Here is a 16,344-nt window from a genome sequence, read left to right as displayed (position 1 = left end):
CTGGATTCTTGCTTAGCGTTGAAAGCCTTGGTGCGAGGGTTGATTAACAAAAAGAGCTTAATCTTGGAAGAAGATCATCCGAAGGTCAAGTGCGAATACCATACTGGGACAATGGGGCACCCCATCGAGGAATGCAAGAGTTTTAAGCTCAAACTGCGAGGATTGATTGACATAGGGTCACTAACACTCAAGGAGGAAGGCTCGGGTACATATACCTTGATTTCTGAGCCAGGTAATGAGAAAGGGAAAGGACCCTTGAGACCCCTCAAGGTTTTGTACCACAAGGAAGATGTCAGGGATGTGGCTAATGAGCTATCATTGTTTCCTGGTAAGAGCATTGAGATACCACCTTGGATTTCCAATGTCACGACCCATACCAATGAAAGAAAAGGAGAAGTGAGTAGTGGATCCAGGAGGGTTGCGTTTAACGATGAGATTGAAGGAAAAGAATTTGAGGATCATCATGCCAATGTCAAAAAGTTTGTTGATCCCAACCTTCAAGTTTGAAGAAGTCAATTCCCTAAAGCTGGCAATCATTTGGCTGTCTCAGCATTTCTTTTGTAGTTTCCTCGCATGTTGATTGTTAATTGCTTTTAAGCATTGTTGTTTTCTTTGAATTGGTAAGATTAATGAAAGGTTTATGCATCTTTTGAATTAATCCATTCGTATTCACTCGTTTTTCATTTATGTTAAAAAACAAAAACAAAAATACTCCTCTCATTCACTTTTGTTTATCAAACCGTTGTGTTAACAAAGATTGGAGGGAGGATGATGAAAACGAAACACCTGAAATTGTTGTGGTATGCTTTTGAGTAAAACCTTGCCGATGATGTAAGGCATTGTTTCAAATCCCCAAACACTGAAGAGATAAGGAGTTAATCCCTAGTCAACCACTTTGAGCCTAGAAGTTGGTGTTTATTTTGGATCTAAAACCCTTAATCTTAACCTGGGGCAGGGTAGTTATGTTCGGATAGTTTGATCATGCAGTCGATCTTTCAAAAAATCGTCCATATGAACACCCTCCAATTAGGTTCAACCACATGTTATCCTTCGTGCACATGTTGAAGTGTCGAAGAAGTTGAGAAAAGATAAAATTAGTGTTGGTTGATCCTCATCCACCAATAATATGGCAGTCGAAAAAGCCCGCTAAGCCAAATACCACAAAATGACTTAGGCAAAAGTTAGGGCATCCCGGTGGGCCGAAAGCTTCAAAGAAGTGGTCCAGGAAAAATAAGGGATAAAGAAAAACAAAAAAAGGAGGTCATTAAATCCTCAACAAAAATAAAATAAGATGACTGCCATTTCAAGAAAATTCGTCTTGAATCCTCATCACACCTTCGAACCCTCTTGGAAGTCGAATGCGTGTATCAAATTAGCTGAACGTAGGATCTGGAGATTATCAAGAAGAAGGGGTGGGTAAAAATAAATTTTGAGCCTTATATCCTTTTGTTTCAAAAAACCGTGAACCAGGCCACGTTACAACCCTTAAAAGACCTAATTGAGACATGGTTTATTTTGAAAGCATACTATAACAAGGTTGTGTTAACTTGACTCCAAACGTTTTTGTTAATCATTTGATGGCACCAACTTGCATACTGTGAATGACTTGATCACCATTGTGTTCTTATCAACGACTCGTTCACTGTATTTCCCCCGTTCATATCAATAAGTTTTGATTTCAAATTTTTGCATAAGCTTTGAATTAAAATTACCATTTTTGAATGAACAATCTTATTTGCGAGTCAACACTTAGCATCAAAGAAATTCGATACACAGTTGAGGAACTTGATGGAGCGAAAGAAGTGTATTCAGAGGCAAATCACTTTGAGCATCAGTTAATTCGAGCTAATCACCCTAAGGGTCATCTCGCCAAGAGTAATTTGCTTCAAGACTTAGACTGGGGCAAGCCACCTCAGAGCTCAATGAGTCCAACTATCCAAAGGAAAGTCAATCAAGAGTTTACCATTCCAACATTTGGTTAGTCAAGTTTGGACCATTGCAAGTTTCAAGCACTTGGGGCAAGCCCTCTCGAGGTAGTCTCATGGCAAGTTGTTTCCAAACCCACTTTCAAGGTTAACATTGCCAAAGTCCCAATAAATAGGGGCAAGATGAGCCACAGAGGGGCAGAACCTCTTTCTTCGTGCTTTCAAACTGCTCAAACAAATTCTGCCATACGTCAACAACTATTGAGTTTAAGACGAGTGCCCGAAAATTATGCTAGCACGATTCATTAATCCTCCAAAAGGATCCGTTGGCTAAGTTGTGGCCATCAAGCTTGATAGAATGCTCCTTTGACAACATCTATCATAAAATATTTGGTTGAGTTCTCGGTGTTGAGGAATCATGAGCTTCCATAAAAAGCCTTTACAAACTCCCAGTCTGCCCAGTGTCAGCATGATCATGATCATTCATATATCATGCATAAAAAGAAATTCAAATCATGCATAGCCGAAATGTACTTCGTGCTCATTTTGCATTGATCCAGGTCTTGTTGTCGATCCTATGATCCTTTGACCTTTGATTCCAGTTTGTATTTGGTGCCCTTAAACCAACATCCGGTTTTCGCAGTCATTTTCAAGTCCAATTGTTGTTGGCAAAATCCGTTAAAAGCTGGTTGTAGTCCATTGCTTACAGTCAGAGTTCGATTGTTGTTATTCCGGTGTCAGGTCATACTTGAACCTGCTCTGAAGATTTTTCTCTGTTTGTTCAATACCATTCAGGTCATGTATGAACCTGTTGTTGAGCTTTTATTCCGGGGTCCGGTCATACTTGAACCTGCTCTGAAGAGTTTTTCCAATTTTTGTTCAATACTATTCAGGTCATGTATGAACCTGTTGTTGAGCTTTTATTCCGGTGTCAGGTCATACATGAACCTGTACTGAAGATTTTTCTCTATTTGTTCAATACCATTCAGGTCATGTATGAACCTGTTGTTGAACCTTTTATTCCGGTATCAGGTCATGAATCTGTACTGAAGAGTTTTTCCAACTTTTGTTCAATACTATTCAGGTCATGTTTGAACCTGTTGTTGAACCTTTTATTCCGGGGTCAGGTCATACTTGAACCTGCTCTGAAGAGTTTTTCCAATTTTTGTTCAATACTATTCAGGTCATGTATGAACCTGTTGTTGAGCTTTTTATTCCGGGGTCCGGTCATACTTGAACTTGCTCTGAAGAGTTTTTCCAATTTCTGTTCAATACTATTCAGGTCATGTATGAACCTGTTGTTGAACCCTTATTCCGGTGTCAGGTCATACTTGAACCTGCTCTGAAGATTTTTCTCTGTTTGTTCAATACCATTCAGGTCATGTACGAACCTGTTGTTGAACCCTTATTCCGGTGTCAGGTCATACTTGAACCTGCTCTGAAGTTTTTTCTCTGTTTGTTCAATACCATTCAGGTCATGTATGAACCTGTTGTTGAGCTTTTATTCCGAGGTTAGGTCATACTTGAACCTGCTCTGAAGAGTTTTTTCCAATTTTTGTTCAATACCAGTCAGGTCATGTATGAACCTGTTGTTGAACCCTTATTCCGGTGTCAGGTCATACTTGAACCTGCTCTGAAGATTTTTCTCTGTTTGTTCAATACCATTCAGGTCATGTATGAACCTGTTGTTGAACCCTTATTCCGGTGTCAGGTCATACATGAACCTGTTCTGAAGAGTTTTCTCCTTGATTATTCCCCAGCGTTGTCAGGGCATATATGAACCTGTTGTAGCATCTTTTTCTTTATTCGGTTGTATTCTAAGTGTCGTTTATCAAATCTCACTTTGAATACTCCCCGGTGTGTGTCTGATTCTCCAGCAGGACTGTTTTCCCCAGCAAGTTGTTTTTTACCCCATTTGTCTGTCTCCCTGTGGATCATCAGTATTCCCCACAGTTTGGTCTGTCTAGTAGCATCTCCTGTCAAGGGTCCACCATATCCCTAGCAGGGAAGAAAATTAAAAAAAAAAAAGAATCATGCATCCGTGCATATCATATCATATCATATCATATCACATCATGTCATAGGGATTCAGGATCAAAATCCGGGTCTTCTTAGTATTTAACCATCTCCCACTATGATCATATGAAGAGTGTCCTGCTTCATATGATCTAGTAGAAGATACTTAAATAGGGGCAACTGTCATACCCTGATTTTGACCCTGAATTTTTTGTTTTTGATTGGCACTTGCGCCTAAAAATTCATTTGCATACATTCATTCCCAACTCCATATTTTTGTTACACATTGATCATTGTCTATGCCTTTTTGATCATGATGCTTTTGACTATAAAATGGATTTTAATCATTTGACTTTTGAATTTTTCAATTTTTGATTCTAATTTCAAATTAAGTTTAATTCCCAAATTTCAATTTAATCTTAATTATTTATTTTACTAATGATTAAAACTCTAATCGATTTTAATTTCCAAATAAATGTTAGAGTTGATATCCAAGTAATTTTAAATGAATTGTAGATTAATTTGTTTTTAATTTGGTTTTTGCTGATTTGTTATTAGTAATTAAATTGATATTCAAACTAATATTGGATTATTCCTAAAAATCCGCTTCCATTTTATAACCAAACTGATCCATTTAGCAATGGGGGGTGTCAAGCTAAAGCAAATGATGGAAATATTTCTTCTTTGAACTCAAAAAGAATAGTTTATGTAAAGCCTAAAACAAATCAAGTGGTTGCTACTTCGAGTTCTGGTGATGTGATTGTCTCTACTGATGACAAATGCCAAACAGCCTTCTCTGATAGCTATTTCAAAAGGAAAAAAATCAATTGGTTAGGAATACGTTTGAAAACCACACAATTGCAATGCCCAATAACATTGGAAATTCTGACGTTCAAGGAGCTAGTAGAGTAAACCGGAGGTTTACCAAGAGGCGGTCACATAAAGTTGCTGGTTTGTCAAGTAAATTTTCAAGAGCCCCATTGGTGTGGACACTTAGTAGCAAAAAGATTCTTCTAGAAATGATAGGAACTCGTGGCATTATCAAAAAGTTTCTATGGAAAAGAACAACATATTTAAGAAGCTTCATTCATAATTCCGCTTCAAGTGTCAATAGTGGTTCCTTATCTGCAGTCGGCAAGAAATTGTTTCTGTTGAGAAAGAGGGACATTGTATACACCAGGTCGACCCGTGGGTTTTCTCTTTGGAAATCCAAAGTTTTAGGCGTTGGAGGGTCTAGTTTAAAATGGTCAAAATCTATTGAGAAGCATCCCCTTGGTTTTAGTGAAAGTTATGGCCGTTTGTTGGAATTGATACTATCAAAACCTCGACATGATGTTGCCTCCCTTGCAACCTATTTGCTTTATCGCTTAATATTTTATGGATTTGCTTCAAGATATGAGTCTGCAGTTCTGTCTATGCTGGGAAGCACCAGTACTTTTGGCAGGGTAACGAACGTTACTTTTGAAAATGCTTAGTTCTGCTGAAATTCCATTGCCTAGAAATATCCCAAACAAGGTGCTGATACTGCACATGAATAATATAATAACTAATGCTATGGTTCACGCTTGTTGGCCGGTCCTTACGCTTTGGTTGCAGAAAAAGAAAATTGCAGGATGGTTCAAAGGTTATGACTTTCAAGTGGTTAAAGCAAACAAGTCAATCGAAACCAAATCACAATGAAAACCTGGATGTTTCTGAATTGGTCAAAGGATTCTAACCATAAGCCAATCAAAAAATGAAATGACTTGGGTATAATTATGACAGAATTGTATAAAGCTGTTATTTTACATGATGATAAAAAAGGCCGGCAAACTATTTGCTAATCACAACGTGGAACCTCCTCCAAATGTTGTTCCCGGCATCTCAAAGCCATGACAATTCTGCATTTCTTCTAGCTGCCGCAGCCCGAAGTTCAGGCTGGAGTATTTCTGCTACAATGCTACCTGAAACAGGTGAAGGGACTCAAGTTTTAAACTCATAAAAGCAAGCTTGCAATATACGATATAAGCCATGAAGGTTTTGGTCCAACCATGTGCATACTCACGCCATTGAAGCAAGTCAAAGCTCAGATCAATACTAACCTTGCAAAAGAGTCTGTTCATTAGCCGGCACACCGGGAAACCAACCTGCCAAATCGATCAAAGAAGCAAAATGATTTTAGGAGGCCTGTTATCATAAAAAAAAAACAAGAGGAATCGTAACAGAACCAAGGTCACAAGCAGCAGGAAATATCATCATTGCCGAGTTTGTCAAAGGCAAACCTGAAATGTAACCGTGTGCCAAAACTAGCCGGCAAGAGCAATAAGCATTATCTTCTGTAGTAAACCAGCGCCCTCGGAGAGGAAGAGTCAACCAAAGAAACATGTTGTGGAAAAACCAAGAAGCTGTTTTGTCGCTATCAATCCTATCAACATCAAGTTTGTTTATCTAAAGAGGAGTCTAGTTGAGGAACTCTTAAAGGACCTTGAAACTTTTGAGACCAAAGTAGTTAGAAGCTTCATAAGAATCAAGTGTGACCCAAACGACTACCTTCAGGAAAATTCACACCAGCTGCTGCGAATAACCGGTATAAAGAAGAGCTCAGGAGTGGATGGGGAAATTTGCTTGCAAGCTTCTGGTTTCATTAAAGACATCAGCATTAATGTGCTATTAGATGATAAGCTTAAGAATTGGAAGGGTACCTACAAAGAAGGGACAGCTTCGAATCCATTACCTCCTCCGGCTGCACAACCATATCAAATACTTCCTACTGCAGAGATGACCGTGTCGGCTGCTTTGAAACTGAAGGGTTCTTCTATTGAAGGCATAGAGAGTTGGCCATATGAAGCTTCTGCCTGCCAAATTAAAATCAAGAAAGATCACTTGTAATGCAAATTGTACATTGAGAGGATGCAAATAGGCCATTATCGAATCAGAGAGAGGTACTAGGGAGCTCACCGTTTGGTTATTCCATAACTAGTCTGCAAGTGAGCATTGTAACCGGCACCGTTTCTGCAGCAATTCTCGCCTCCGAGCAAATCACCCAAAACCAGAGCTGTGTTAAAAAAAACGGGAAGGATTTTGGAATCTTCAATGTTACTGCAGTAATACAAAAGCAATTGGAAAGTGAATGAAAAGCAAAAGCAGTAACACAACAACCCAAAACAGTAGGAGACGGCATACAAGCCAAATGCAAAAAAAAAGGTTTCTATGTACCAAGTATCCAAAACAGCTCCAGCTACGGGCAACTTCACAACTTTCCCAGCCAGTGTCGCATCATTTTCTCTCCTAAGGTATTCCGGTTGTTGGAGGAACCACTGCACGAGTTCCATGGTCATGAAGGTGAAGTTTTGGATGTCTCTTGGTCAAAGCATAATTATCTGCTGTCATCTTCAGTTAATAAAACTGTCCGGCTATGGCAAATTGGACATGACTGCTGCTTGAAAGTTTTCTCACACAGTAATTACGTGACACGCATACAATTCAATCCCGTGGATGATAATTATTTCATTAGCAGATCAATAGATGGAAAAGTGTGCATTTGGGGAATTCCTGATTGTCATGTTGTTGATTGGACCGATGTCAAGGAAATTGTCACCGTCCATGCCACCAATAATTACTTTGTGACTGCATCACTTGACGGCACATGATGCTTTAGCATTCTATTGCAAAACCTGCATCAGTTCAAGCAACAACCTATAGTAATGCAGTACCATCATCATCAATGTAAATAACAACAACTGTAGCTTCAACAAGGCAACCAAACAACTTGCAATAGCAACCTGCAACATCACAAGCCTAAACCATGGCATTCCAAATGTAGCAAGCAAAAATTCTAGTTCTACAATGCATATCATACACCAAGTTGCAGCAATCAAAAACCATGAGCAGGCTATGACAACAACCTGCATTCCAAGCACCCTGCAAAAATCCACAAACTGCAGCAGTGCACCAAGCAATTAAACTTGCCGTGCAGAAACTGAACAACTGCAGCCCTGCACTAATTCCCTTGCAAAAGCCATATCATCAGTTCCTCCCAAGCATACCGTATATACAAAGAAGCTGGCGCTCGGGTTTTTGTTACAAGAAGAGGAGGATTACCTTTTGTTTTAAGTGACGGTTCGTTTGAATCAGCCTTGAAGAACCTTTAGTTTTCGCAATAGAAAGTCTTGGAAGCTTGCATTGTCGGCAATCTCTTGTGGACAACCGATGAAGCAGTGAGAATTGAGAAAGAATACTCTTGCAGCCATATCCTGTTTTGCATGAAAAGCAAGGTGATTTTTATTGCACACACCAAATTCACGACCACATTGAAACCAGTGATGATTTTGATAGAAAGAGTAAAGGGCATACCGGGATTTTTGGATTGCAGGATGTGGAATCATAATCCGCAGGTCACTCATCTTCATCCAAAAGTGAACATCCAACACCCAAAATCAACACTTCAATTTCAATCCTACAAGAAAATAAAATCAAAACTTGCATCAAATTCAGAGAGAGGAGAAGATGGATGGGATGTTGTCACTCTTGTGCCAAATTTTGCTATTGGACTCTTCATTTGCTCTAAGCTTCTTAGTTATGCTTCAATGCCTTTCTTATTTGGAGATGTAGCACAAACCATTGACTGCTATAACTAATCAATTTTGAATGAAGAGTGGATGAGCCTTGTGAACCAAAAGCATGTATAGGATCCAATAGTACCGGATGCCACAAAAACGCATAAGAAGTCCAGCATGCACCTGAAATAAAGAAAATGGTGTTCTTGTTACAACAAGAAAATGAAGAGCAAATGGAGAAAGGAAATTATTGCAGTGTTCAACAAAGTACAAGAACAGTTCCACAGGCATGGGAGAAACGCAAGGTTGCAAAGAGAAAGGCATTGGCGGAAGCAATAAATTTTCAACAATTCAATGCTATTGAAATCACAGGGAAAATTTCAGGTGAGCCTTATGGAAACTAGAACTTATCTGCAGAAGCGCATCATCATACGGCAATCCAGTTGCTAAAGCAAGATTCAAGACATTATGCATCGATCATCTCAAACAGAAACTCGTCCTTGGCAATGATGCTGTTGTCGCTATTCTTCCTGATATATACGGACTCCCAAGAGAAAAATCCACAACAGAGATCAAAGAGAAAAGTCTTAATATAAAAGTTAAAGGAATTTGCACTTGATGTTGCTGTGGAAACTTTAGGACTATACAAGGATCACTTCGACACTCCTTACACCTTGCCAAAATTGGGTGTAATTGCAATTTCTGATTTTTGTGTTGCCAAAGCCGTTCCTGCACAGAAAATTGATCAGGATAATAATTTTATTCAAGTGTATAAAGAACTTGGACAACATTTGGAAATTCAAGTTATGGTCATAACGAGAAGAACCAATCTAAAGACAATATCACGCAATTGATACATTGAAGAAGTATTCTCCAGGAAACTTACGGTACTCAAGTGGAGAGAAGCCTCAATTTGATGATCTTAAGAATGTTCCCGCATGTTTCTTGTTGTGTCATGATTATCCTAGGATGCCACCTCCTGCAATAACAGCTCACGTCAAAACCACCAAACACGTCAAATCTTCCAATGGCAAACAATTTAGAAAGGAGGACCTTACCCGTGTTCATCCCCAAACCGTTCCGTTTTTGTTTGTACTCAACCGAAACTGCTTTTGAGTTGTCACTAAAAATTTCACTGCAGTAACATCAGTAAACAGCAAAGAGTTAAATTCCAAAAATTCTCAAATCGGGGAAGAGACAAAAATCTAAGAGAAAGCTAAGTACAGATTACCGTTTCCGGAAAATAGCATCAAACAGGACAACTCGGTTCTAAGTACCAAAAAAACACTTCTGGAATTTTTCTTCTTTGAACTTTTGAGTACCGTTTGAAACCCTAAGCTGCAGGGATAAAAGGAAGAGAGCGATTCAGAGAGGGAAGAGACGAAAAATTGAGAGAGAGGCGGCCAAACAGAAAACCCTAAATCAAAAGAAATCAATCAAAAGCAAACCTTGTGAAGAGGTGAAAGAGGGAGGTTCGAACCCCATCGTTGCCATCGCCATCACCGGAGGTGAGCTCCTTTTTCTTTTCAGCCACGATTTCTTGCAGAGATTGAGAGCGATTGAGATTGAGAGTTAGACGAGTTTGAGAGTTTGAGTGAGAGTGTTTGAGAGAGAGCATCGCGAGAGGTGGGGAGCGGCCGAGAGTGAAGTTGAGCGGTGGAGAGGTGAACGAGCTTTGTGAGAGAGACGATTCCATTTTTTTTGTTTTTTCTTTCTTTATTTTCTTTTTCCAATTTAGTATTAAATAGAGTAATTAGTTTTAAAAAAAAACATTATTAAAAAGGGATCCTTTAATTTTCCTAGGTACAGTCAATTAATATTTTCATTTCCCATTCTCTTTTTGAAGAAACCAACGGCAGGGGTTGGGATTTAACTAGGGAACTCTACAGTTTTTTTATTATTTATTTTTTTCATTCTTTTTAGGTTATCTTAGTTTATACATTTAAGTTAGCATTAAAGTATCAGTTAGTTAGTAAGTGGTCTGATGGAGGGGAGTGGCTTCTAGATCTTTAGTATAGTGGGTTCGATACTCCCAGGTGTAGTTTTTCTTTCTTTTAATATTTTCTTTTATATTTATGCTTTATTATTCATATTTCTTTTTTTTATTTATTGTTTAATAATATGATTTGTTTTTTTCTTTTAATTGCATCATGCATTCGAAACCATTTTTTTTAACTTATAAAAATCATATTTTCTCGATTTAATATCGAGCCCTTTTTCACACCCTTGTAAGTCGATTGCTTTTAAGCATCGCCATCAACCTCACATAGCTTACTCTTGGGCTTTCTTACAATGAGCCGGTTCTCTTGCACTTACACTCATGCATTATTTGTTGTTTGGGATCGATTTAATGATTTTGAATCCCCATTTGACAAAATGTACCCCACTTCCCCAATGTGTATATAATCTTGTACTGTTTTATTTCTCTATTTGTTTTAGATACTAACACAAGAGTAAAATCCACCATTTCTAGAAAATACAAAAAATATGACTCGATCCAACGTCGAGTATTTTCTCAATAAACAAATCAACTCATTTCTCCCTCCTATTCCATTCCATTTCTTTCAAACTTTCATCAAACGCTTGATTCAACGTCAAGCCATTTTTTATAATAAAAACTCAAAAAATATTAATTCATAATTAAGACCTTTTCAATAAAGATGGAAGTGGAACGTGGTGTATACCGCGCACTCCTGAGACTAGGATTCGAGATGTATATCTCGCCAATCCTAACTCTCGCCATCATCCAAGTCTATCCACTTTGCTCTCTCAAACACTCATTCAAATTTCTCTTAAACGTCCATCAACACTTGATCTAGGGTCAAGTCATTTTCACAACAAAACCAAAATACTTAATTCTTACTTAACACTTTTCCAGTAAAGATGGAAATGGAACATGGTGTATACCATGCACTCCTGAGGTTAAGATTCGAGACGTATGCCTCGCCAATCTTAACTCTCGCCATCGTCTAAAATTGTCAATGTGGTTTCGTCAAACCCTTTCTCAATCAAATCTAAGATACCTAAATCTTATTTAACATTTTTTCAATAAAGATGGAAATGGAACATGGTGTATACCATGCACTCCTGAGGTTAAGATTCGAGACGTATGCCTCGCCAATCTTAACTCTCGCCATCGTCTAAAATTGTCAATGCGGTTTCTTCAAACCCTTTTTCTCAATCAAATTCCAAAATACTTAATTCCTATCTTAACTTTTTTTTAATAAAGATGGAAATGGAACATGGTGTATACCATGCACTCCTGAGGCTAGGATTCGAGATGTATATCTCGCTCATCCAAGTTCTCGCCATCACTCAAAACACATCCAACCAATCAAACTTTTTTCTCGCCGTCGTGCGACTAATCAAAGAACCTTTTTCATAAATGGAAGATATATTGTCTTAAGTGATACAAAACAATTTTTCGGCCACGATTGTTGAGTAGAGATAAATGACGCTTTTCCGAATGTAGATTTATAAATCCGTTCGATGTGTGGTATGCGTCCACTCCTCATTTGTTTTGGGTAAAACAATGTTTTCGTCGATTAATACAGTATAGCTTTTGCTAAAATCGACCAACAAATAAACATTTTTCTACCCAGAACTACGTAAGCCTTGATTTCTCTTTTGAGATACGTAGGAGCAGGATTTTTAAATCTTGTCAGGCCCACTAATAAAAAACTTAGGTTTAGTCCTTCGTTAAAAAATCCAAAAACATTCTCTTCTCATCTTTTCTTTCTTTCCCACCTAATAAATCGAAAAGCCTAACATTTCAACTAACATTAATGCACACAACTGACCTAATGGTTCCCGTTGAGTACAACGGACGTGAGGGGTGCTAATACCTTCCCCTTGCGTAACCGACTCCCGAACCCTGATATCGGTTGCGATGACCATATCTTATCCTTTCTTTGTCTTGGGTTTTATCGATATTTCCCCTTTCCTTTTTAGGAATAAATAAAGTTCGGTGGCGACTTTGTTCAGTCCATCATTGCGAGTGTGCGATCGCGCTTCGCTTTGAAGTCGTATCCCCATTTTTTTCGAGGTGCGACAGTATGGTACAATCCTTACGTGCAAATGCAAGGATCTCTGAAACAAGGAGACACATTTCGCACAAAAGAGGAATATGTAAAAGCCATTAAGAAATTCCACATGCAACTATCAGTTGATTTCAGAGTTAACAGAACTGACGCATCGAGGTATAAAGTTTATTGTCCGAATGAGCACTGCCTTTTTAGGTTGTCAGCTTCGTATCAGAAGAGGAGCGAGTCTTGGGAGATTCGATCAATGGGTCCAGATCACACATGCATGCTGACAAACCCAATACAGGATCATCGTAAATTAAGCTCTCAGCTAATATGCGATGAAATATTGTTTGTCATTGGCGACAATCCGTCGTTAAAGGTGAGTACAATAATCTCGCATATTAGGGAAGAGTACGAGTACACTCCATCATATAGGAAGGCATGGATAACTAGAATAAAAGTTGTTGAAAAAGTGTTTGACAATTGGAAGGAGTCTTACAAACAACTTCCAAAATACCTGTTAACTCTAAAACAATATGCTCCCGGGACAATTGTCAAAATGGAAACATTGCCCGCCTATACACCAGATGGTACGTGTGCTGTTGGAAATAGAATATTTCACCGTCTATTCTGGGCGTATCAACCATGTATCATATGTTTTTATTTTTGTAAACCAATTATACAAATTGATGGTACATGGTTGTATGGAAAATACAAAGGAACGTTACTGATGGCAGTGGCACAAGATGGGAACAACAATATTTTTCCAATCGCCTTTGCCCTAGTTGAAGGGGAGACTGTTGAGGGATGGAGTTTTTTCCTAAGAAATCTCCAATTGCACGTTGCACCTCGGCCTAACTTGTGTTTGATCTCTGATAGACACCCCTCAATCATCAGTTCATATAATGACATTGACAATGGCTGGCAAAATCCTCCTTCGATGCATGTGTTCTGTATTAGACATATTGCTCAGAATTTCATGCGGGAAATCAAAGATAGGACGTTGCGTAAGAAGGTTGTCAATGCAGGTTACGCATTATCAGAACCTTCTTTCAAACACTACCGTGAGGAAATAAGATTGTTGAACAAAGATGCGGTACGGTGGATCGATAGTATTCCGTTGGAGAAGTGGACTAGGGCATACGACAACGGTCAGCATTGGGGCCACATGACAACAAATCTTGTGGAATCAATGAACTCTATCTTCAAAGGCATTCGTAACCTACCAATAACCGCTTTGGTGCAGGCTACATATTTCAGGCTAGGGGCGTTGTTTGAAACCAGACGCTCAAAATAGAGTTCAGTGTTGCAATCTGGACAGTTGTTCAGTGATGCTTCAATGAAATTCATCAGACATGAAGTTGCCAAAGCAAACACACATGTGGTTATAGTATTTGATCGAACTAAAGGTTGGTTTAGTGTTGCCGAGTCCATGGATCAAAATGAGGGCATGTTGATGGTACAGTACAGAGTTGAACTAGATAGAGGTTGGTACGACTGCAGAAGGTTCCAAGACTTTCGTACCCCCTGCTCCCATGTCATTGTGGCATGCTCAAAGGTTCGAAGGGATCCATCCTACTTGCTATTTGAAGTTTACAAAGTCGTCGGCCTTTCAAATGTTTGTAAAATTAGTTTTTTGGTAGTGGAAAAAGAGGATTATTGGCCAGAATATCAAGGGGACATCGTCTCGCACAACGAAGTTATGTGAAGGAAGAAAAAGGGCCGCCCTAACAGCACCCAAATTCGAACTGAAATGGATACGGCGAACAAAATGGTTAGACTATGTAGTTCATGCCATCAACCAGGTCACAATTGTAATAATTGTCCTAGTGTTGGAACGAGCACAACCAGATAAATTCAGATGTACCTCTGTTGCAATATATGAAAAACTAAATTTATTTCATAGTACCTTTGTTGCAATATATGGAAAAGTAAATTTACTTCATAGTAGACGTCTGTGACGAAAGTACCATTACATAAACAGTAACACAAATAATTATAACAAATACAATACAAGAACTATGCAATTACAACCATCAAAACAATTTTGAACATGTAATGCATCATCCTTCGAGCGTCTTGGTCGGTCTTAATATCCACTCATTCGCGCACTTCTCCGTGTTGGTTGAACGCGAATACAAGCCATTGTATTCTTCTAATCCGTTCACCCTCTCCAATTTCTCCCTTTAACCAACTGTACAACGTCCGATTAAGACGTTCAAATGTATCTATATTCCAAAGTCTAACCTGTATCGGAGCCGCAACGGTAGAAAATATTACATCAGCATTTCGTTTCTGAATGTATGTAGACATTGTTGAAACAGAGAGAATTGAAATTGATGGTTGAACTAAACAACTTATGGTATTAGGAGATGAATTTGAGTGAAAATTTTGGTATGTAAGGCGTGGTATTTATAGAGACGGAACATCCATTGGACAAAACATGTGGGCGCCTGAGGGATTGGCGCCCACATGAGCATCACATGCAGGCGCCAGATGAATTGGCGCCCCCCAAGCAAAAGACACTAAGGCGCCACTAGCATTGGTGCCTCCTCATGAGGCCTAATGCAGGAACCACTAACATTGGTGCCTCCTCATGAGGAGCCCAATGCATGCGCCAATGCTTTTGGCGCCCCCTCTTAGTGGTATGGGGGTGCGCCAATTCATCTGGCGCATCCTCTACCAAACTTGGTTATTTTGTTTTTTTTTTGAAAAATTGGTTATTTTCGATTTTTTTTTTAAAAAAAATTGGTTATTTTGAAAAAAAATCAAAATTTGAGGTACATGAACTGAGTTGCTTCCATTTGACCTCAAAGCAACTCAATATTCTTGCCTACATTTGTAGGACTTTAGATAACCAAGGATCCAAGAGAATTGATGAGAATTGAGAGAGAATCGAAGAGAAGAAAAATCTAGAAAAATACCTTCAATGTTGTGCAGAACTTGATCTCTCTTGCTTCAATCCGTGTTTGATCTTGCTTTTAGAGCTTGCAGAAGTAGATTAGGAATGATACAAGGCTTTGGATCCTGGAGTTTTTAAATCTCCAAACAGTGAGATTTAAACTCAAATTTCAAGTGAAATTTCTTAGGTTTTCCTTTCAATGGTAAGGGTTTCAAATGTGGGAGGAAAAGTTGGCGCGCAAGGGTCCTCAAAACTGATGCAATGGACCTCTATTTATAGCAAATGCAAGTGATATTTGCACCTTTGAAAATTCTTCCAAATTTGGCAATGTGGAATGCACGCTTTCATGGGCATGTACAGGCCCATGAAGCAACTCAATTAGGTCCAAATGCAAGTAAGATTGAGTCTGAATGTGGATTGTGATGCAAGGCAAACATGTATTGATGTTTGACCAATGATTTTTGCCAACTGATACAGCCATGTTCAGGTCATGCGCAGACCCCTCAAACCTTGTCCAAAATGGATAAATTTGGACTCTTTGGAAATGTTAGTTCAAGAGGAACAACTCTTACGTTGAACACTTTTCCATTTGGAGCTTGTATCATGATGAATTTTGAGGTGGAAGTTTGGAAATTTCAACATGTCAAAATATTTTCTAAGTGTTAAGCCATATCTTCAATTATTCCACCTTGGCTAAATTTTCATGTGAGCTTCAAATGAGAAAAGTGTCTTTATGAAAGTCGTAACTATTTCAAAAACCTTCAAAGTGGTTACAAATTTGACCTCATTTGGATTTGGGATGAATGAGTTATGCATTTTTGAAGTTGAGGAAAATCACTTGTTCAATGGTATTGGTCCAAAATGACCTATAATGTATCCTCATATCACATGCTCATAAAAGTTGATTTATCTCTTCCTCCAAACATCAAATTTGAAGTAGA

The 16,344-nt window shown here is 38.6% G+C and overlaps 1 protein-coding gene across 1 annotated transcript in view; it reads right to left on the bottom strand.

The window, feature by feature from the left end:
- Positions 1-9,367: 9,367 nt before the first annotated feature.
- LOC127081170 (uncharacterized) overlaps positions 9,368-16,344 on the bottom strand; it is a 40,510-nt gene continuing 33,533 nt past the window's right edge. The window contains exons 2-3 of the mRNA XM_051021451.1: positions 9,925-10,199; positions 9,368-9,611 (exon numbers count right to left, since the gene is read on the bottom strand). Of these exons, the coding sequence (XP_050877408.1) occupies positions 9,368-9,611; positions 9,925-10,199 (519 nt within the window). The remainder of the gene's footprint in view (positions 9,612-9,924; positions 10,200-16,344) is intronic.

Source organism: Lathyrus oleraceus, chromosome 5, assembly GCF_024323335.1.
Source record: "Lathyrus oleraceus cultivar Zhongwan6 chromosome 5, CAAS_Psat_ZW6_1.0, whole genome shotgun sequence".
NCBI lineage: Eukaryota > Viridiplantae > Streptophyta > Magnoliopsida > Fabales > Fabaceae > Lathyrus > Lathyrus oleraceus.
This window is presented reverse-complemented; position numbering and strand designations above follow the sequence as displayed.